This window comes from Lygodium microphyllum, chromosome 5, assembly GCF_053477565.2.
Source record: "Lygodium microphyllum isolate KBCC chromosome 5, Lygodium_microphyllum_v1.1.10, whole genome shotgun sequence".
Classification (NCBI taxonomy): domain Eukaryota; kingdom Viridiplantae; phylum Streptophyta; class Polypodiopsida; order Schizaeales; family Lygodiaceae; genus Lygodium; species Lygodium microphyllum.
The window spans coordinates 130,677,645-130,699,998 of NC_141139.1; the positions used below are offsets into that span (position 1 = coordinate 130,677,645).

Sequence of the window (22,354 nt, forward strand, 5' to 3'; positions counted from 1 at the left end):
AAGTTGAAGCCTTACTATGTGTAAGGGCTGACATTGGGCTTGGTGCCTATGCAGGTCCTTTAGGATTCAGTTTTAATGTGCGCAGTAGGTACCAAGAGGAGCGGATGGGATGCATCATTCCCTATCTGGAGCACCTGTATCTTGAGCAACATTACCACCAAGGTTGAGTGATTTGGTGGAGCAAAGGGTATCAGGTTATTGAGTGGGAAGACAAATCCTTTACATGGGAAATTAAGGTCTACTACCACCATTGTCGATGACTCTTGACTAGCATTCCTATTGAGTTCAACGAGGAAGGAGGGATTGTGCATGTTATACATCCTCTCTCTTGGCTTGATTTTGATTATCATGCGTATGAGTGAACTGATTGTTATGTCGTGGCCTATCAATGAAGCCTGGGTTTATACTCTGTATTTTGACGAGATTCTAGAGGGCCCGCTAAACACGTGAGCATTGGTGTGGTCATTAAAGATCCCTGGCGTAGGGTTGGCATCAAGATGGGAGTCTGTTTAGGACCCTCTTTTACTAATAATATGGAAAAATACAAGGCCTTGATCATGGGTTGAATGTAGCCCCATTTGGTGGTATCCGCCGATTATTGGTTAAAGGTGACTCGCAATTAGTAATCAATCAGTTAAATAGAACCTATAGTGTGTGGGATCCCATCTTATGAATGTATCATCATACAGCCTTGGATGTCTTGCATATCTTTGAGATGGTGACTTGTCAATTAGTTTCTCGAAAATGGAATTGCTTTGTGGATTCCCTAGCTAACTATGCTTTCATGGAAGATGTCTTTTTCAATTGTGGTCCAGGGGAGCCCTTACAATTACCTCCTAACATCAGCCCTTGATTAATTTGGGGTCTTCATGCTGACACATCATATTTCGATCGCCGATGGTTAGTTTGGGTTATGAATTAAGTATCAAGTGAGACCTTACTCTATCATGGACGCATAGGATTGTGTATTGTCATATTCGTCGGACACCCTTACTATTTATGCAAGGGGGTTAGCTAATAACTTGGTACACTTAGTGTAGGGCCTAAGAAGCCTTATCCTTGGTTGGTTTTGTGCTTTAGTTGAGTAATGTTAGGACCAAGGGATTGTTTCACTAGTACATTGTGTTGAATGATAGTAAAATGCTTTATTCCATCAAGCCAAGAGGGCCATCTTTGTCAAATTCGAATGTTTTACTTCATAAGGACAAGATGGCCATTCTGTTGGTTGTGAAATGTTATCTCTCTTTTGGCTAAGAGGGCCATACATCTATTTGGTACAGGTACGTTTAATGGTTTTCTGTCTTAATGATTGCATCACATGGGTTGGTAGATGAAGTACCTGGAGGGAGCCTTTGCTTTCTAGGAGCTTCTTGTGGCCATTCCAGGTGGTATCGTCAACTTTTCAAGTTTTTTCCTTAAGCTTATAGTGTTATATGTGTATGTGGGGGTTATTTTCTTTTCGTTTATGGGGACTGACAATCAAGGTATGAAGTCCTAGGGTTTGGTTAGGTATATCTGGGGGAGATTTGAGTAGTTGTCTACCTCCTGTTAGGACATTATGAGGCATTAAAGACCTGTGATAGAGGGTAGTCCTTGTGACATTGTCCTTCTTGCTTACTAGGCAGCTATCCTAGGAGTCCCTGCTAGTGTGAGGCAAATTAGAGAATCCTGCCAAAATAGCAAAGAAGAGCAAGTTCTGAATGTATCTAAAGATAAAAAGAGGTGTGTAAAAAGGGGTTCTAACCCCTCAATCAAAAAAGGAAAAAAAAAAGAAATTTTCTACAAGCAGTTGATTATCGCCCTGCGGAGGCCTGGCACATTCCTGGGGATAAGTCAAATTCCTTGTCTCCCTAGGGGTAGCAATTAGCTTAAAAAAATAAGGAAGTTTGGAGAGAAAGAAAAAGTGAGTGAAATAGAAAAGAATTAAATGTCACCTCGCGAGAACTTGGTAGGTTCTTGGGTACTGAGTTAGGACCTGAGGCCGATGCCATGTTCTCCATGGGTCACTCTACACTCAACTCCCTCCTTTTTACATGCCCGAGTATGGAAACCTTGGGAGACAAATGTGTTACAAAAAAAATATGATGACCAGGCTATAGGAGTCCTCATCTAGTAGGAGGTCATGGTCCAATTGTCCTAAGTTAGGTAGGTAGTTTAGACCACCACTAGGATGACCTCTTTGATAGGCTTTTTAGCTAGTCTGTGTTAGAGCAGTTGGTTAGCGACTTGCTTTGGATTTCTGTTAAATTATGCTCGGTCTATCCCTTGTGGATTCTCATGCCTTGATTCTGTCATAGGGAGTAGAGTGAGAGTTGTTCTTATGCTTTGTTGAGTATATTTTTTGTGGCAGCTTGATGCTTGCTCTGGTTGTTGTTTGTACAGTTCAGTTCATGGGAATTGACGGGCTAAGTCTCCCTATTGCATGGTCACCAATGAGAGTAGATTTTAAAGACTCTTTTTTGAAGCAAAAAAGAGCCCGAAAGGCCATAAAAGACCAAATTTTCATGCAAAATGAAACGACTACGGATCGATGAGCTGGAGTTTTCCTAGATAGAGTTCGATGCCTGGAACCCAACGCAAGTCTTGATTTGTTGATCAGAGTCTGTTTGACCCCCCATTTAATCCCTGCAAGCTTGTTTCGACATCATGAAGCTAGTCGTCCACACAGATATCAAATTCAAGCTTGTTTGCCCCTCCGAAAGGGAAAAATCCACTTGCCTACAATGTGAAAACTTGAGGATTGAACTAGATATTTTATTGTTAAGCCTTAATGACTTGATTAAGGGGGCCATAAACACAAAGAAACATTTTTGGGGGGAAGGAGGTGCTATTCTTTTGACACATCCTTTCATGAGCAAAAAATGAATTTTTTAAATCATGGGAATCAAGAGGAATGCTTTGGGGTATGAGATCTTGAATTTTTTCACCTATCATTGCTCCAAAAATCACTGAATTTGATGCATTAAACAAAGAGATCTATTTTTAGTATTTCTCCCTCCTCCCTCCTCTTGTGGGCTATTATTATGGATCAATGTAAAAGAGAGGGGGATGTGTTGTGATGGACATTTTTTATGGAATGATGGTGTTGGAGCAAAGGAGATTGTAGATCGGGCTATGAGAGAGAGCATTAGCAGCCTCCCAACGATGAAATTCGTGTCTCCAAAAGAGTGATTATATGAGTAAGTAGTAGATTTTCTTTGTTTTATGATAGATGTTTGATGGAATTGTTTGGAAATGGTTGCCTTTGATTGATAATGTTGAAATCTATAAAAAATATTGAAGAAAACCAAAAAAAGAAGAAGTCATATAATAATCTTAGTATGGAATATTGGGTTCCTAGCTAACTGTATACTTCTCATGTTGTCACAATGAATGACAACAACTAGACCATCTCCTTGCACATCCAAATCACCCCATAACTTTTATAGATGCACCATCTCACACGCCACCATAGTAGTAACTCTATACTCATCCTCTAGACTCGATAAAGAAATTCTAGGTTGCTTTTTGCTACTCTACCTAACTCCTACACTAGCAAGGGAAAACATGAATCCGTTGGTAGATCTGTATAGCATGCTATTAGCCCAATTCGCATTTTTGTATCCAAACACTTGTGTATCCTTATCTACCTCATTAAAAGATCCATAATAAAAAGAGGACTTCACATACCTCAATATGTATCTAACTTCATCCAAATGAGGCTTCTAGGCATCTATATAACAAGGCTAACAACATAGCTCAAGTTTGGCCTTGTGATAGTCATGTAAATTAGACTTCTTACTATCCTCCTAAACATAGTAGGGTCTTCTATCTCATCCCCAATATCAACATTCAACTTCACATTTTTCTCCAATGGCACTTAAAGAGGCTTACATGCTTCCATACCATACTTGAACAACATATCCAAGCCATACTGCCTTTGGAACAACCATATACCATCATCACATCTGATCACCTCAATACCAAGAAAGTATCTTAGCTCGCCCAAATCCTTCATCTCAAACTTTCTCTTTTATTAACTTTAGCAATCCCATTGTCACTGTCATATGTAATTATCAATTCATCCACATAGATGACTATGATGACCAAACTTGCATCTGAAGGGTGTGAGAGTGCGCAATGGCGTGCAAGGTCAAGCGTTAGCTAAAGAGCAGAGATGAGCTGAGAGTTAGAGGAACAGTGAACGCAGAGATAGGTGTACCAATGTGATGGTACACAAAGAATAAAAGAATGTATTTATATGTTAGGGTACATTAAGGGTGTGTTCACACCCGTAAGTCTATTTACACAGAGACGAAGGGACTTTACACCCAACAACCTCCCACTTAAAGGCCCGAAGTGGTAAGTTTAAGCTAACCAACTCCCACTAAACGAATGCAATGCTCATGTTGAGCCTTTGCAAGAGACTTAGTGAGAACATCTGCAGGGTTATCTTGGGTTTTGACCTTAGTCAGTGTGACAAGACCATCATCCAAGACCTATCGAATAAAATGATACCGAACATCTATGTCTTTGGTACGTGCATATAACATGGCATTCTTAGCCAGACATACTGTACTTTGGTTACTATCACAACCAAGCACTAGTGTACGTGAAGAAAGACCAAAATCCTTGACCAGACGGCTAAGCCAAATAGCTTCCTTAGAAGCTTCTGTGGTGGCTGAAATATATTCAGCCTCTGTACAGTACTTAGTGCCACAATTTTCTGCAATCTTGAACACCAAGAGATGGCCCCACTAGCCAAATTAAAAACATAGCCACTGGTAGATTTCCTAGTGTCAAGATCTCCTGCCATGTCTGAATCACAAAATCAATGCAACTCTAGTGTACACTTTCCATAGCATATATACTTTTCTTGTGTACCTTTCAAGTATCTCAAGATACATTTCACTACTTCCCAATGTGGCTTGCCAGGGTTAGACATAAATCTGCTAACAACTCCCACTACATGAGCGATGACAGGGCGAGTTGCAACCATGGCATACATCAAAGATCCACAAACTGATGCATAAGGTATACCCTTAATGACACTAGCAGCTACATCATCCTTAGGGCAATCAACTTTGCTAAGCTTTGTATGTGGCAGTAAAGGCACACCAAGAGGCTTAGCATCAGCCATATTAAACCTGTCGAGTACTTTGCTTATGTACTTGTCCTATGAGAGAAACAACAAATGCTGCCCTCTATCTCTGTTAATGCGTATGCCCAAAATGTGTTCAACTGCCCCCAAATCTTTCATAGAGAAGGCTGAACTTAGCTGCCTTTTAAGAGCATTCAAAGTACTCTTATGCCGTCCTGCAATCAGCATGTCATCCACATATAAAACTAGCACAATAAGGCTGCCATCATCAGCCTTTTTAGTGTATAAGCAGTGATCTGCATGACTGCGTTTAAATCCATGGCTAAGCATAAAGGTATCAAATTTTTTGTACCATTGTCTAGGGGCTTGTTTCAGCCCATATAAGCTACGTTTCAGCTTACAAACCAAATGCTCTTTTCTTGGAATAGCAAATCCTTCTGGCTGTTTCATGTACGGCTCTTCATCTGAGTCACCATGAAGAAAAGCAGTCTTCACATCCATCTAATCCAACCCTAAATCCAAGGATGCAGTGAGAGCAAACAAAACACGGAGCGTAGTCACCTTCACCACTGGTGAAAAGACCTTCTGGAAGTCTATGCCTTCCTTTTGTGTATAGCCCTTAGCAACCAGCTGTGCCTTATACTTGGGCTTCCCATCAATACATCACTTTGTAAACCCATTTATTAGGAATAGCTTTCCTATCCTTGGGTAAAGGTACAAGCTCCCATGTGTTACTTGCATATAAAGACTTCATCTCTTCTTGCATAGCAAGCTCCCACTTTCTCTTGCTTTCACATGACCGTGCCTCTTTAAATGTCAGAGGCTCACCCTCATCAGTCATCAAAATGCAATCCAAAGATAGCTGAAACCTCTAGACTACCTTGTGACATGTGTAGATAGTCTTACCCAATGATCTGTATTATCAAGCAGTGGTCCTACATCCTGAGGAATGTGTACACCATCACCAGGTGGCTAATTTTCAGCATTTTCTTGCTGTTGTAATCTGTTTTCAACATGTTCCTCTTACTGTCCTATTTCATCCTGTGCATCTATTTGCTGTCCATGATCTTTTGGCTACTGTAGCACAATAGGTTGCTGATCATTTTTAGCATCAAAAGGGACATAATTTTCAGCTAATGGCTACTGAATGGCTAGCTGTTCATGCTTAAATTTGGCCTTCTTTTTGTCAAGATCACCATGTGTAGCATTTTTTAGCAACTTTTCCTCATTAAATACTACATCTCGGCTGTGTATTATCTTCCTGCGCCCTGAGGAAGCCAAACTATATAACCCATCTCTCCCTCATCTCCATATCCCATGAAGATGCCCTTGATGGATTTCATGTCTAGTTTGATCCTCTGTTCTACAGGTACATGCACAAAGGCATCACAGCCAAAGACACACAAATGGTCATATGAAGCAAGTTTGCTAGACCAAACTTCTTCAGGAATGCCAATTTTCCAATGCACGATTGGGAGAGCGATTGCATACATGAACTGTAGTTTTAAGAGCCTCTCCCCAAAATTGCTACGGGAGATTAGCTGTGGACAGTATGCATTTGACTCTCTCACAAAGTGTGTGGTTAAATCTTTCAATTGTTGGGGGTAAAGACGCCTCCGCCTAGCCGCCCGTGTATTACTACACTGATAGTCACCACCACTGCACACTACAGGTGGTGGGTGCCCGTCACCGTCACTTTATTCTTTATTCTTTTAGTGACAGTTTGAATAAAGGAAGGCTCGGTCACACATTGTGACTGTTGGAGTTCCCATTTCTTGTCTCTCTCTTTCTTGCTCTTGTTCTCCCACCATAGCTCTTGCATGCAAGCTTCGATCCTTCTCACCTTTCAACTGGTATCAGAGCTCGGCTTCCCGACTCTTGAGCTTGACTCATGGCATTCTCAACTTCCCATCGACTCCCCACTCGCATTGGGTCTCCTTCCCAGCAGCCATAGCTCATTCTCTTGAGCTCCCGTCACTCCCTGGTTTCCCGAGCTTCTTCCTGGCCTATTGAGGCACCATCAAGGCATTGACATTGAGGTATTGCTTCATTATTTCAAAGATTTATTTCAGTCCACATGTCTAGGTAAACAAGGCAGCCACCATTGAAGCTTCCAATCTTCATATCTCTTTGCCACTGGTTGTGGGTTGCTAGAGGCTTGTTCCAAGGCCTTTTTGGCTCATATTTGAGCCCTCCAACCTCTCCAGACCTACCACATGGACCAGCAGGAGCAACAATATCATCATGCAAATCTATGCCTAATTCTGGATAGATTTCATTCAGCCACTTCAGCTCCAACTCCAGCTTGGCATTAAGCACTTGTTTGGGCTCCATTTCAGGATTTTTGCACATGTATTGATAGTTGGCATTGATCCTTTGAGATTAGGCATTGGTTTGGTGGCTGAAAATAGTGTTTCAGGACTGTTATAAATAGTATACAGACATTTGATGCTAGTGCTACATTCACAGTTTATGCCTATGCTTGTTTGGGCATGACTACATAAACGGTTTTATGCCTATTGCATCCTGATTGATTGGGGGATTGGAGCTACATGTCATGCTATGATTTTGGCCTGATTGTGGGGCTGGAAATACACAGTTTATAACAGTAAATGCATGCTAAATACTCTTGGGATGAAGCTATCTTTCATGCTTTGACATATGCCTATTGGTTCCGGGTGTATGTCTTGGGTTATGCTATGATGTATTGATCATCAAGGAACGACTTCGAGCTTGTCATTGAATCTGGATGCTTTTGGAAGCTTGAGATTATTTCAGCCCGCACTTATTGACATCGGTCTATGCTTGACAGTGGTCAGTGCTTTGACAGTTATATGCCCTTTGGGTGCATGCTTACCCGACCTCTACGGCTTGATGCATTTGTCTTGGCACAGTGTACCATGTACTTGTTGAGCTTTAGTGCTCTCTGAAGACTTGGCTTGGATTCTCATTTGCTATTCTGAAATTTTGTATTGGATGTCATTTTGGTTGTCAGAGATCTTTATTGGGATGTATGTCTTGCTCATGGATGCTACCTACAATTGCTTTGTAGCTGTCATGCTCTTGGGATGCTATCAAGACATTGTCTTGGTTACCTGTCTTTGGTACTTTGACTTGGTTTAATTGAGCTGTTGAGCTCGTTTATCCGCCTTTTGTGCCGGCGGGAGCATCTTGTATGCTTGACCGACATTGAGCAGGAGGTTTATGCTATTTGAATATTTTGCAGATACTTGAGACTTTGGGATCTCTTACACTTAAATGTTGCATGGTTCATGCACTGATATCTTGGAGTTGCTTTTGACCTGAGCTTGGGCTTTGCACTCTTGTGAGCATACACCTACTGGTGTCAGGTCTTGCCAGTGCTATGTATATTTTGCCCTACTATCCCGAGGGCATGCCTACTCATTGACAGATGCTTTGGTGACATGTTTGGGTGTTTGCTCAGGGTCTTGATGACTGTTTTGGTGTTGATTTATGCCCATTTATGGCTGGTCATGTCTTGGCTGTCATTTATTGACTTGGTGCAGTGATTTGGTCAACAATTGACTCTCATAGTACCCTACTATCATTTATTACAGCAAGCATATAACTCTATACTGACATGGATTTTTCATGCTAAAATATTTTGAAATGATACTTTCACTAGTACTTGGTGGGTAGCAGCTTTGGTTACACTTTTCTCGCCATTTTCTCTTGATTTTGGTGATTTTTTGGTCATTTTCTACAGTAAACAGCAAGCAGTTTTGAACTGTCTGCAGTCTTCCAGCCTGCATTATGGCGAGTTCGTCCACTGATCATGCTATTTTCAACATCACTAAGCTTGATGGTATGAATTCCTCTTATTGGAAGAGCTCGATTTGGCAGGTGTTGGTGCAGAAATCGCAGATCAAACAATTGAGCTTGAGCGGGCATCCGCCTGCAACTATGCTAGATGAGGAATGGCTTGAGCTTGATGAGTTATGCAAGTCCATTATTGTATTATCTCTCACAGCCTGCTTTGACACGCAGTCTCATATCAGCTGGACAGCTTGATGACGCACGTTATCATGTATCTTTTGGAGACTCTGCATGGAAGATCACTCGTGGGGCAGACTTGTGATTGCAAGAGGTGCCAAGGCTGGCAGCCTCTATCCCTTGATTGTATCCGCTTCTTCCCTTGATCATGTTTTGTCTGTGGGTTCTATCCCACATGTATCTCTTTGGCATGCCTGTTTGGGCCATATGTCTTTGAAGGGAATGAAAATGCTTTCTGGTTTGCAGTACTTACCACCCCTTGATTATGCATGTTTTGATTCATGTGAGCATTGTCTTTATGGCAGGTAGACTAGGTCTATGCATAAGAAGTCTGGTAGGCCATGCATGAGTGAGCCCTTGGCATTGGTACATTCGGATGTCTGTGGGCCCATGCCTTGTCAGTCTATGGGTGGTGCAAAGTATTTTATTACTTTCATAGATGATTATTCACGGAAATTTTGGGCTTATCCCATTAAGCTGAAATCTGATGTCTTGGCTGTGTTTCAGAGATGGCTTGCATTGGTTGAGAACCTGTCTAGGTATAGGCTAAAATGCCTAAGGATAGATAATGGGGGTGAGTATGTCTCACGTACTTTTGAGAAATTATGTGATGAGAGGGATATTAAGCGTCAGTTGACCACCCCCTACTTCCCCCCCAGAGTGGTTTGGTTGAGCGGATGAATAGAACCATCCAGGAGCGTGTACGCAGTATGCTTGGCCATGCAGGCCTACCACAGAGCTTTTGGGCTGAGGCAGTTAGTACAGTTGTGCATATCATAAACAGATCACCTTCTAGTGGTTTGGATTTCTAGGTTGCAGAGGAGGTATGGACTGGAAAACCTCCCTCTTATGCGCATCTCCATGTCTTTGGATGTGAGGCATTTTGCCATGTGCCCAAGGACAAGAGAAGTAAGCTGGATCCTAAGAGTGTCAAATGCATTTTCCTTGGTTATGGGGATGCAGGCGAGATGGGTTATTGTCTCTGGGATCCGTAGGCACAGAAAGTCATCCGCAGTCGTGATGTAGTCTTCCATGAAGACAAGATGCATAGGCAGCCTGAGAGAGTTGTTGAGATCCGCAGGGTCATATTTCAAGAGGAGCAAAGAGCTCCCGCACAGTTAGTTGGATAGTCTACAACTGCAACAGATGCTCATGGTTAGGGTGTTGGATAGGCAGTTGGGTAGGCAGCAGAGCCTGCCATGAGACGGTCTGCTAGAGATAGATGTCCACCTGATAGATTTCAGCCCTCGATGCATTATGTCTTGGTTACAGATGCAGGAGATCCTTTCACTTATGATGAGGCTATGCGCAAGGGTGACAATCAGTCCTGGGAGAGGGCTATGCAATTTGAGATAGACTCCTTGCATAAGAATGCGACTTGGGATTTGGTTTCCTTGACTCAGGGCAAGAAGGCTTTGCCATACAAGTGGGTGTACAAGCTGAAAAGTACCCCTGGACACCCCAAACCGGCATACAAGGCTAGATTGGTAGCAAAGGGTTTTAAGTAGGAGGATGGTGTGGACTTTGATGAGGTCTTTTCTCCTGTGGTTAAGATGACCACCATGTGCTTAGTCTTGGCTTTGGTTGCTCAGCTTGACTTGGATTTATACCAGATGGATGTCAAGACGGCTTTCTTACATGGGGACTTGCATGATGAGATTTATATGGAGCGGCCTAAGGACTTTGCAGAACCTGGCAAGGAGCACCTAGTGTGCAAATTGAAGAAAAGTTTTTATGGCTTGAAGCAAGTACCTAGGGAGTGGTATCATAAGTTTGATGCCTTTATGCAGTCACAGGGCTACAGCATGAGTGCTATGGATCCATGTCTTTACATGAAGAAAGCCATGATGGTTCTTTATTGATTTTGGTACTCTATGTGGATGATATGCTGATAGCAAGGAAAGCTCATGATGAGCTAGATTTAAGGCTCAGCTAAAGAAGAGTTTTGAGATGAAAGATCTGGGACAGGCCTCTCACATACTTGGTATACATATTAGATGCGACTAGCATCAGGGACTCCTCTACTTATCACAAAGGGAGTGCATTCATAAAGTCCTTGAGAGCTTTCGCATGCAGGACGTAAAGACTATTGGCTGTCCATTGCTTCTTATGTGAAGGTATCATAGACTAATTGTCCGCAGACAGATGAGCAGAGGACCGAGAAGACCAAGATTCCCTATGCATCCGTAGTGGGCAGTCTTATGTATGCCATGATCGCCACTCGTCCAGATATTGCCTTTATAGTTGGTGTTGTGGCACGCTATATGGCTACACCTGGCAAGAAGCATTGGAATGTCGTGATGAAGGGTATCATGAGGTACCTGAAGGGCACTGCAGATATGTGCATATGCTGTGGTAGCCAGGATACAGGAGTCGTGGGGTACACTGACTCTGATTATGCAGGACATGCAGATAGTAGGAAGTCCACTTTCGGCTATGTATTCACCTATGTTGGAGGTGCTGTTTCTTGGATGTCCAAGGTGCAGAAATGCACGGCTATTTCTACTACAGAGGCCAAGTATGTTGCAGTCCACTGAGGCTTGCAAGGAGGCCATTTGGTTGGGTCGTTTGGTTGCTGATCTTGGTATTGATGCTATCCCTACACTGCATTTGGATTCTATGAGTGCTATTTAGTTAGCCAAGAATCCGGTCTTCCATGCGAAGATGAAACACATTGAGGTGAGGTATCACTTCATACGTGGGGTCATTGAGGACAAGTCTGTTGACCTTGTCAAGATCTTGACTAACTAGAATCCTGCAGAACTGCTCATGAAAAGCCTCTCTACAGAGTGCTTTGCCTTCCACAGGAGGTTGATGGGCGTGGGATGAGATGACGTCTTTCCTCATCCTGTTGTACATGTGTACATGTTGTATTGTATTTTTTCTTTTTTCTTTTCACTCCTCACTAGGGAAGATTTTCCTTTAAGTGGGAGGTTGTTGGGGGTAAAGGCACCTCCGCCTAGCCGCCCGTGTATTACTACACTGACAGTCACCGCCACTACACACTACAGGTGGTGGGCGCCCGTCACCGTCACTTTATTCTTTATTAAAGGAAGGCCCGGTCACACTATAGGTGGTGGGCACCCACCGTCACTTTATTCTTTATTCTTTCAGTGACAGTTTGAATAAAGGAAGGCCCGGTCACACATTGTGACTATTGGAGTTCCCATTTCTTGTCTCTCTCTTTCTTGATCTTGTTCTCCCGCCATAGCTCTCACGTGCAAGCTTCGATCCTTCTCACCTTTCATCAGCCATGCCATTTGATACAGGATTATAAGGGGCTGTCAACTCCCTCTTAATGCCATGCATCTCACAAAACTTGTTAAATTCTTTTGAGACATACTCACCCCCACTATTTGTTCTTATGGCTTTCAACTTAAGCCCTTTTTGTGTGGTAACAAAAGCATGAAAAATTTTAAAAGAATCCAACACTTTTTGCTCTTAAATGCATACACCCATGACTTTCTACGAAAATCATCAATGAAAGTAACAAAGTACAGTGCACCCCCATACGAATTAATAGGCATAGTGCACACATCAGAGTGTACTAGGTCAAGAACATTAGACTTCTTAACGACACCAGAGTAATAAGGAGACTTCACTTGTTTCCATATAAGCAATCATTACAAAATTCGAGACCATAGCCTTTTACATCAAATCTCCTAAAGAGGAGAGAACTTGAAGGCCTTTCTGGCTCATATGACCAAGTCTTTTGTGCCAAAGCTCCATCTGTGATGAATGGACTTCAATCACAGCCAAGAACTTGCCAGGTAATGCTTTATAATGCAAGTAATATAAAGTCCCCCTTTTGCTTCCTTTAACAATCGGCATAGAGCCCTTATGGACCTTCCAAGATCCACCACCAAATGTAGTAAAGTACCCTTTAGCATCAAGCTGCCCAATTGATAGTAGACTCTTCTTTATGCCAGGTACAAATCTGACATCCTGGAAAATCAGCTCTTGGCTATTTTCAAGAGCCAAGTGAATGGTGCCAACATCCTCTATCTCACATGCATAGTTATTACCTAAGTAAACCTTGCCTAGGCAACCTGCAATGTATTCAGAAAATGACTCCAAAGAGGGGGGTAACATGAAAAGAAGCACTGCTGTCCACTATCCATGATTGTGATTGCCCATCATGAGCTGAAAGTAAGGCATCAATTACCTCCTTTTTGGTGATGTGCATATCACCTGTTGCTGCCATAATATATGCATCATTATATGAGGCTACAACAAGTATGTCTTCAGTGTCAGGAAGCTCTTCAATGACCACACTGGATGCAACATTTGCCTATGCAACTTCTTTTGAGGAAGAGTTGTCATCATCTTTCTTTTTCTTACCCTGTTGTTTCTTTCTTTCTTGCTCTTTCTTGAAGTATCAGCAATCAGGCTTTTTATGTCCTTTACGCCCACACTGATAGCATGTGACATCTTGCTGTTTGCCCTTACTTTTGCTTCTACTTTTCCCTTTACTGGCTGCATTACCCCTCTTTTCAGACCTGCCTCTTACATGGTAAGCTGAGCTACTGCTTTCTCCACTAGACTTTCTTCTGATTTCTTCATTGAGAATTGAATCTCTAACACCATCAAAAGTCAAAGCAGGGTTTTTGCTAAGTGACACAACCAAGGATTCCCAGTTGTAAGAAAATAGCTTTCAATTTATCATCGAAAGCAGTCAAACTAGAGTCCTACAACTGACTCAAAACCCCTGTGAAAGCACTCAAATGCTCATATGCTAACTTAGACTCATCCAAATCCATGTTCACAAGTTTACGCATAAGATGCACTTGATTATTAACAGGAGTTGTATTTTCATAAGTATCCTTAAGCTTTTTCCATATAGCATAACCTGTATCAAGACGCTTGATGTTTGTAAGTACATCATCAGACACCGCCATCTTAATGTATGCAATGGCCTTCTTATTAAGTCTAGCCCAATCCACATATGTCATAGCTGCAAGCTTAGTCTCCAAGAGAGTATCTTCACAGTCCTTGAGAAACAAAATGCATTGCATCCTATCCTTCCACAAGTCAAAGCCAGTGCCATCAAACCTCTTGATTTCAAAGAGGGATTTTGTGTCATCGCTGCTAGAAGCATTTGCAACCATTTTTCAACAATACGCAAGAAATTCAATGCTGCAATTTATGTCAACAAAAATGAGCTGAATATTCAGCTGATCTCAGCCCAAATTTTCAGCAAATAATAGCAAGATTCAGTCCAAGTACATGTACAACAGTAGAATGAATGACTTTCAGTAGTATGACTGCAATTTCAGCATACAATAAATGCATACATCACTACCAGATAACTCCCACTTCAGCAATATCACCATAAATACATCTGCACCAATCCTAGATATGCAAATGATCACTAAGACTGTTGCAACATGAATAATCAGCAATACATCAACTCAATGGAAGCTGCCCAACATGTGTACTGCATACATATGTGCTCGTATCAACTTATGATACCCCAAAACACCAATAATTCTCTGTAATTTCTCCAAAATCGCACAAGCGGGAGATAAAAATGCTCAAATCACTCTGCTTATGGCAACAAGATTGCTTCAGAAATATTCCCAAAGTATATTTCACGCATTAACTTTACCAAAATCCATAGATTTTGGTAAAAAGCCCAAAATTTCACTGACCAATCTGCCCCGATTGCATTAATACATGTTCTCAAAAGCATAAAACGGGCAAATTTAGCAAAATTTCACAAAATTTTGCAAAAGCGCCAAATTTCTCGGGTCCAATTGTGCACCAATGTCAGCCAATCTGACTCAGCTGACCAAAATTTGCCAATACAACAAAAGCCCCAAACTTTATGGATCCTACGTTGAGAAATTTCACTTGACTGAGCAAAATTTCAGTAAATTTGGCGAAATCCCCAATTCAAATGTGCACAATGTCTGCAATTTCTGACACAGATGCCTCAATCTTGCATGAGGAGTACTCAATCTGAAAAAGCCCCAAATTTTTATGCTTGAATCTGCACAAACTTGCGAACTGTGCTTGAGCACACAAACCCTGGTCAGTGAGCAAGGGGTCTCCTTGCAAAATTAATAAAAAATTGACGTGAATTGTTGATATCGTGAGGAAAACATCAGCCATTGACCAGCCACCTATCCCGCATACCTGTCGCCTGACAAATCTGCCTGCGCCTGTCCTTGTGACCTGTCGCTTGCCTGTCGTCTGTTGTCGCCTGCCTGGAAGCTGTTGTCTGCAGTCATCGTTGTCGCCTGACTATCACCTGATTGGGAAGTGTTGTCACCTGACTATCACCTGCCTGGAAGCTGTTGTCTACAGTAGTCGTTGTCGCCTGACTATCACCTGCTTGGGAAGTGTCGTCTGCAGTCATCTGACTTGTGCAGGCTGTCGCATGCCTATCGCCTGTTAATGCAGACCAAAAAACTGACGACCTGACTTGTGGGAGGTGACAGCTTGCTGAAATGTGTCGCCTCGATGCGCGCGCAGTTGTCTGCTGAAAAAATGACCTACTATTTTCTTCGCACGCGCGAGCTGAAACTGACTTGCCTTGACTTCAGGAAATATGCACACCTTAACCGATGCCCCGATACCAGTTTGAAGGGTGTGAGAGTACGCAATGGCATGCAAGGTCAAGCATTAGCTAAAGAGAAGAGATGTGTTGAGAGCTAGAGGAAGAGTGAACACAGAGATAGGTGTACCGATGTGATGGTACACAAAGAATAAAAGAATGTATTTATATGTTAGGGTACATTAAGGGTGTGTTCACACCTGTAAGTCTATTTACACGAAGATGAATGGACTTTACACCCAACAACTTTACACCCAACATCATCTTCTTTCTAATATAAAGTGAGTAATTAGCATTAGAAACATAAAAAGCCAATGTTGACAAGATACTCCCTAATCTTGTTAGACCATGTCAGATGCTTTGATATGTCAGATGCTCTGAATCCTCGTAACCCACTAGCTTCTCCATACACATTTCTTCTTGCAATTCACCATGCAAGAATGTATTCTTTACATCCATTTGCTATAAACCCCTATTCTTTGACTATTGTCAAGGCAATCACACATTTAATAATTTTCATCCTAACAACTAAACTAAATGTCTCTTCATAATCTATGCTATATGTCTGAGCATAGCCTTTTGGAATCAACCTAGCTTTATATTTCCTAATAGAACCATTTGCATTATGCTTAAGCTTTTAGACCCACTTACATCCAATAGCTTTCTTGCCTGTAGGCAATGGTAGTAGATTCCAAGTCTTATTAGCTTCTAATGTAGCCATCTCCTTATTCATTGCTGCATCCCAATGAGCATCACCAATAGCATCCTCAAAATAAGTAGACGTAACATCGTCAATACCTTTACTATATAAGGATAATGGTGAGCTACATAATCTTCAAGACCAAATCTTTCAATAGGGCATCTAACCCTACTAGACTTGCATACCATTGGATCACTTAGTGGAGCTCTTATACTACCATGTGCTCTTTGTACAACTGGTGTCTTGAGTGAAGAAATACCAACATCATCATCAAAACTCTTTGAATCACTAGAATCTTCCACAAATCCCAAGTGACTAGTAGATGCATCATTATTATTTGACACTTTCTTATTCTCTTTGTCTTTACCTGCAATACAAGTAGATGCACTTGAAGATGTGGAACTGCTCCTTAGTCTCATAGACCAAGGGCTAACTATAGATGTAGTATTGGATGATGTTTCTGGTCTACTAAGGCTTCATGATTCTTACTTTTCGTTCTTCACATAACTATCATGATCATCGTCATCATCCAATCCATTAGTACTAGATGTATACCAACTACTCATCTCATAAAAAATAACATTCTTGCTTACTCTGGACTCACTTGTGATGAGATTGTAGCAATGATACTCTTTTTGCTCTAAAGAGTATCCAATAAAAATATATTTTTCAACCTTTAGATCAAGCTTCTTTCGCAACTCATCTAGTATATGAACATATGCAATATAACAAACACTTTCAAGTATAACACATCAGAATTATTGCTTGTAAAGCACTCTTTGGGGGTCATCCCATGAAATGTAGTTGTGGGAGTTCTGTTCATAATATAGACACAAGTATGAACAGCTTTAAACTAGAAATGCTTAGATAATTTTTTTGTAGCTATCAATGGTCATGTAACTTCTACAAAATGTGTATTTTTTCTTTCTGCAACTCCATTTTGCGATGGGATATATCTACAAATAAAATGTCTCTTTATCCCATGAGACCTCAACAATGGTGCAGAGACCAAGGGATCTCGGAAGGGTCAGTTACTTGGGAGAAGCTAAAAAGAGCTGTGTGAGGAAGATATCTACCACATGCCTATCGCATGCAGAAGATGAACGAGTTCTATGAGCTGAAACAACTTGGTCTATCTCTTGATGCTTACTATTCAAAGTTCGTCTCTCTTTTGAAGTATGCGCCACAAATGGATATGACACAACATGTGTCAAAGTTTTGTGCCAGATTAAACCCACCTATAAACACCCGCCTCGAATCAATGCACCCGACAAGTCTTCAAGATATTCTAACCTTAAGCACTTAACTTTCAAGACTGTTTTTGTTTTAATAACATCCTTAAAAGTTTTCAAACACTCAAATACAACACTCTTTTCCTTCATGAAATACACCATAGGTTTCTTGAACAATCATCAATAAACATGATAAAATATTTGTTGCTACAAAAAGATATGTTTTATATAGTTCCCAAACATTTGTATACACAACATCAACTATATACTTGCTCACATTTGTAAAACATGGAAAAGGTTGTCTTGCATACTTCACACACTTTATGAAATTTTACAACTCTAAAAGTAGGCAACCTTGTAAACAAATCCTATGGACTACATTAATTTCAGCCTTACACATTTGTATGTCCAATACATGTGTGTCATATTTCAGTGTCTATAACTACTACTTTGCCTTTAATATACATAGTAACATTCATAGCATGAATTTCAGCATCTAAAGTGAACATGTAGCCAACTCTACTTTCTTTTATAACCAACTTGCACTTATAATTAAAGTCTTTCATAAAAAAACCTTTTGCATTAAATTGAACCTTCAATCCTTATTCTACCATGTGGCTAACAGATACTAAATTCTTTATGATGGATGGCATATGTAATATATCTAATTAACTCTTTGTTTGACCATCATGCAAGGACAGTAGAAAGTTTCTAATAAGTAAAATTGGGTAGCATGAATTATCACCTATTTGCATATAATCTAGATTTTGTAAATCCTACATCTCTCAAAATCATTTAGCATGGCTGGTAATATAATTAGATATGCTTGAATCAACATACTATATATCATCATGTGTCCTCTTTTCTCTCACAACATTCGTCATATGTTGCATAACTAATAGACACTTATTTTTTTCTTTATTCTATCATGGAAGACGATGCATAGTTTTCTTGCTATAAATTATCATTGTGGATATCATTCTTTTTAGCATAATTTTTGGGTTGTAATATGGCCTATTTTGCCACAATAATGACAAACAATACCAGAATTGCTAGAATCTCTATTTTGCCATCCACCTCTTCCTCTAGAGCTCCCCTTGTCTCTAAAGTTGCCACAATTATATGAAACCTACATTTCACTAAATTGTTGATTTAATTTGTTTTACTGGGTATCACTAGCACATCCCATACCATGAACTCTTGAAGAGGATCTGCTACGTTATTTTTTTGAACTTGAGTAAAATGCTTGGACCTATTCACCACTTATTTAATATAATTCATCTTACATATTGGTCTCTTCAATGATCACGAGAGAGATCAAGTTATCAAAAACTAGAAATGGCTTTCATACATACACAAAAGTGACGAACAAATTTTAAGCCTTCTTATTATTAAGGCCACCCAAAGCAAATGGAATCAAATCATCATCATCAAACATTGTATCAAAAGATGCTAAGGCATCTACAATGCTTCTCACCTTCAAAATATACTCATTTGCAGACATTTTTTTGTTCTTCAAGGTATTCAAATCTTGTTTGAGTTGAGTCTTCCATGCTTTTGTATTTACTAAAATATACTTTAAAATTTATCCAAGTTACATGTGAAGTTTCTACATTTATGATATGTCCCAGCGTAGTGTTATCAATGACTGTAGATTACTAATAGATCACCATTATCAACATCAAATAGAACAAAACCAAGGCAAAAGAATTTGATAATTGGTATTTAGGGTTGCCTAATAGCACCGAATAAGCGAGCCCTTTGCACGGTGATGCAGCATGAAGGAAGCCCAAATTGCATTTACCCCTCTATTACCCTTACATACATTGGCATGATCTAGCCCCCCTTAGGAGCTTCTCAAGGTAACATGTGCAGTCAACTTGGTGCTTTTTACGCTTAAGATTTGCATTTCGGGGAAGGTGTTATTTCATTTCAGGCCACTCAAAGATAAAAGAGAGGCCATTATTGTTGCCTATGGGGCAATGCCCTATCTGATATACTAGAGAGACCTTATCCTCCCCACGCTCCATCCACACTTCTTTGGAGTGGCAAGCCTACAGCTCCGGCTCAAAGCACGAGCTGCAGGCCTCTCTCTCTCTCTCTCTCTCTCTCTCTCTCTCGCGATCGATCGATCGATGGCTGCGATGGCGAGCTCGCAAGTGCTGGCCTGCGGGTCGTCCATGGCACTGCCGGCGAGAAGCAGCAGCAGCAGGTCGAAGAAGACGATGAAGATGATGAGCTCCTATGGCGGCCTGAAGGCACACAACAAGGTCTGCGCGCTGGGCACGGCCAGAGGAACAGAGCAGGAATTCGCGCGCATGGCCGCGAAGGCGAGGTGTGCTTCTTCTTCGTCTTCTGCTTTGTCGAGGCGAGGAGGGGGCGGCGCTGCTTCGTCCACCTGCAACATCGCGGACGAGGTCTTCCTGGTCGTCCCCATCATGAGCGGCCTCGTCCTCATCGGCATCTCCATCGGCTTCCTCCTCCTCCGTATCGAGGCCGCCATTGAAGAGGCCGAAGAGTAGACATTTTGCCCTCTTCCTTTCATGTCTTCTACTGCTCCTGTTCTTTGTTCTTCTGTTACTTCCTGTTGTTGTTACCCCTTTTCGATGCTAGCCACAGAAACACTCGTCTTTTTGAATGCCGCATATCTTGTATTTATACAGCAAATTTATGTTCAATCCTGGCATATTCGTCCATGCCTGGCCTTGTTCATCATGCATCTTCTGATCAATCGTTAAGGGCATCGTGTCTCTCTTATCTTGAACTCCGAACGGGATGCTTATGAAATTGCCAGTTTAATTTGCCATCTATGTGGAAGACCTATGTAATTGCCCATGCATGTGCTTTCTAACAATGCTCATCAGGGCAATGTTAATACAGGAAGTATGTGCAATGGTAATACAGGAAGGATATACAGGGTTCAATGTTGCCGGTTAATTGGCCACCTATCTGAAAGGCCTATGTGATTGATTATCTGTGGTTACTGACACTACCCATCACGGTAATGATGATATAAGAATCTTAGACACCTATGTGGAAGGTTTGTACGATTGATCGCTTATGCTTATTAACCTTCTCTTATAATACATCGGTGTTTTGTGCTTCAAGAAGGAGCTGAATTTTAATGAAGTGTGACAGAGTTCTGAGCTTCAACTATTACTCAATTTCAACACAAGCGAGGAGGGCATTCTGAGCTTCAACTATTACTCAATTTCAACACAAGCGAGGAGGGCATGCGGCACAAGGGAGCCACCAAACGAGAGAGAGAGAGAGAGAGAGAGAGAGAGAAGTTTCCAACCTCATAGAAGGATTAAACCAGGGACTTCCTGAAAATCTGGTTGTGCATATAAGCCATATGGAGTAGGAGATGGCCTGTGAGGGTACCATATCTTTACAACTTTGGAAAGAAGAGGCTTCAATGATTGAGCTTTCTGTACTTTCAATTCAGAATTTATGCTCCTTTGGCTTGGTTCGACTAGTACCGCATTAACTAGATAAAACATAGGTTCTACTCAAAGATGTGGAAGTCATTTTAGATGAGTTTAGTGTCTTATTTCTTATGGCATAAGAGTTGCTCTTGCTGTTTGGTGTCTCTTCCTTAATAGTTGAAATGTTTTCCTTTAGAGTCATGTCATACCTGGTGGTAGTGGGTTCCCATTCCACCCACTATTACCCTACCACATGGAGGAGCAGAGTAGGGAAATATGGTTTCAAATACCATTGGCAGCCCCCACAAACACTTATGAAATGTAGTGTGCTATTGCCATTATAGGAGTTCCAAATACTGTTGGGAACCCCTAGAAGCACTTACGAAATGTCGTTTGCAATTGCCACTAGAGGAGTTTCTCTTCCTTTGTCATGTGAAAATGCAATAGGGCAATGAGGGTTTCAAAAATCATAGGAATCCCCTACAATCACTCATGAAATGTAGTGCACTATTGCCACTATAGTAATACTGGGTCAACATTCATACATTTCAAGGGGGTTGAAACAATTGAGTCGACTCTTTCGACATGACAACAACATGAATTTATCATTTCAAGTTTTTTCTTTCATGCGACCACATCATAAACATTTTAAACAAAACCATATTACTTCACATGGTGCAGCTTTGCTCTTATCATATGTTCATTTACAGACTCCACTTATTGAGCTTCATCAAAGGGATTGTCTTGTTGGCACAATCTTGAGTCCCTGCCTAGCTCCCTTAGACTTGAGCTACAATCCATATGACATTAGCTTGAGTCCTTGATTAATTGTCTTTAACTTGCTCCTTGGCTTCATATTTTCAATATTTTGATTACTAGCATATGGCATCATCTTCTCATCAAAGCTTGCTCCAAACTTTGCAAGATTTATTGAGAGTGCTCGACTTCACTAATCATTGGTTCTTAAATTTGCAATTTGGCGGGTTCTTGCCTACTTGTGTGTATTGCATAAATTTCTCTGCTTATGTGCTCTCACTCTTGAAGGGAGTCCCTTGCAAATATTAGCTTCTTGGGCATGATAGGCATGTAGGAGAGGCATTTGGAGCACCATGTGGTTGCTTTGCAAAGGGTGATGAAAAGAGATGGCATGTGATTGTTCAATGCCAACCACTTATCTAGGATGGGTCTTTTTTCCTAATGTGGTCGATTTTAATATGCCAAGGCTCCCCATGTGGATGAGGCAATTCAAGATGGGCTCATCCTTGGGATTTGAACCCATCCATTGGAGTCTCTTTAATCATGCATATGTGATGGAAAATCATAGATAAGCACATGAGATGG

General features: G+C 41.2%; 1 protein-coding gene across 1 annotated transcript; it reads left to right on the forward strand.

The window, feature by feature from the left end:
- The first annotated feature begins 19,558 nt into the window (after positions 1–19,558).
- Positions 19,559–20,349, forward strand: LOC148036406 (cytochrome b6f complex subunit (petM)). The gene has a single exon (XM_087678393.1). The coding sequence runs from the start codon at positions 19,721–19,723 to the stop codon at positions 20,105–20,107; it is 387 nt and encodes a 128-aa protein (XP_087534519.1). The 5' UTR covers positions 19,559–19,720; the 3' UTR covers positions 20,108–20,349.
- The last annotated feature ends 2,005 nt before the right edge of the window (positions 20,350–22,354 follow it).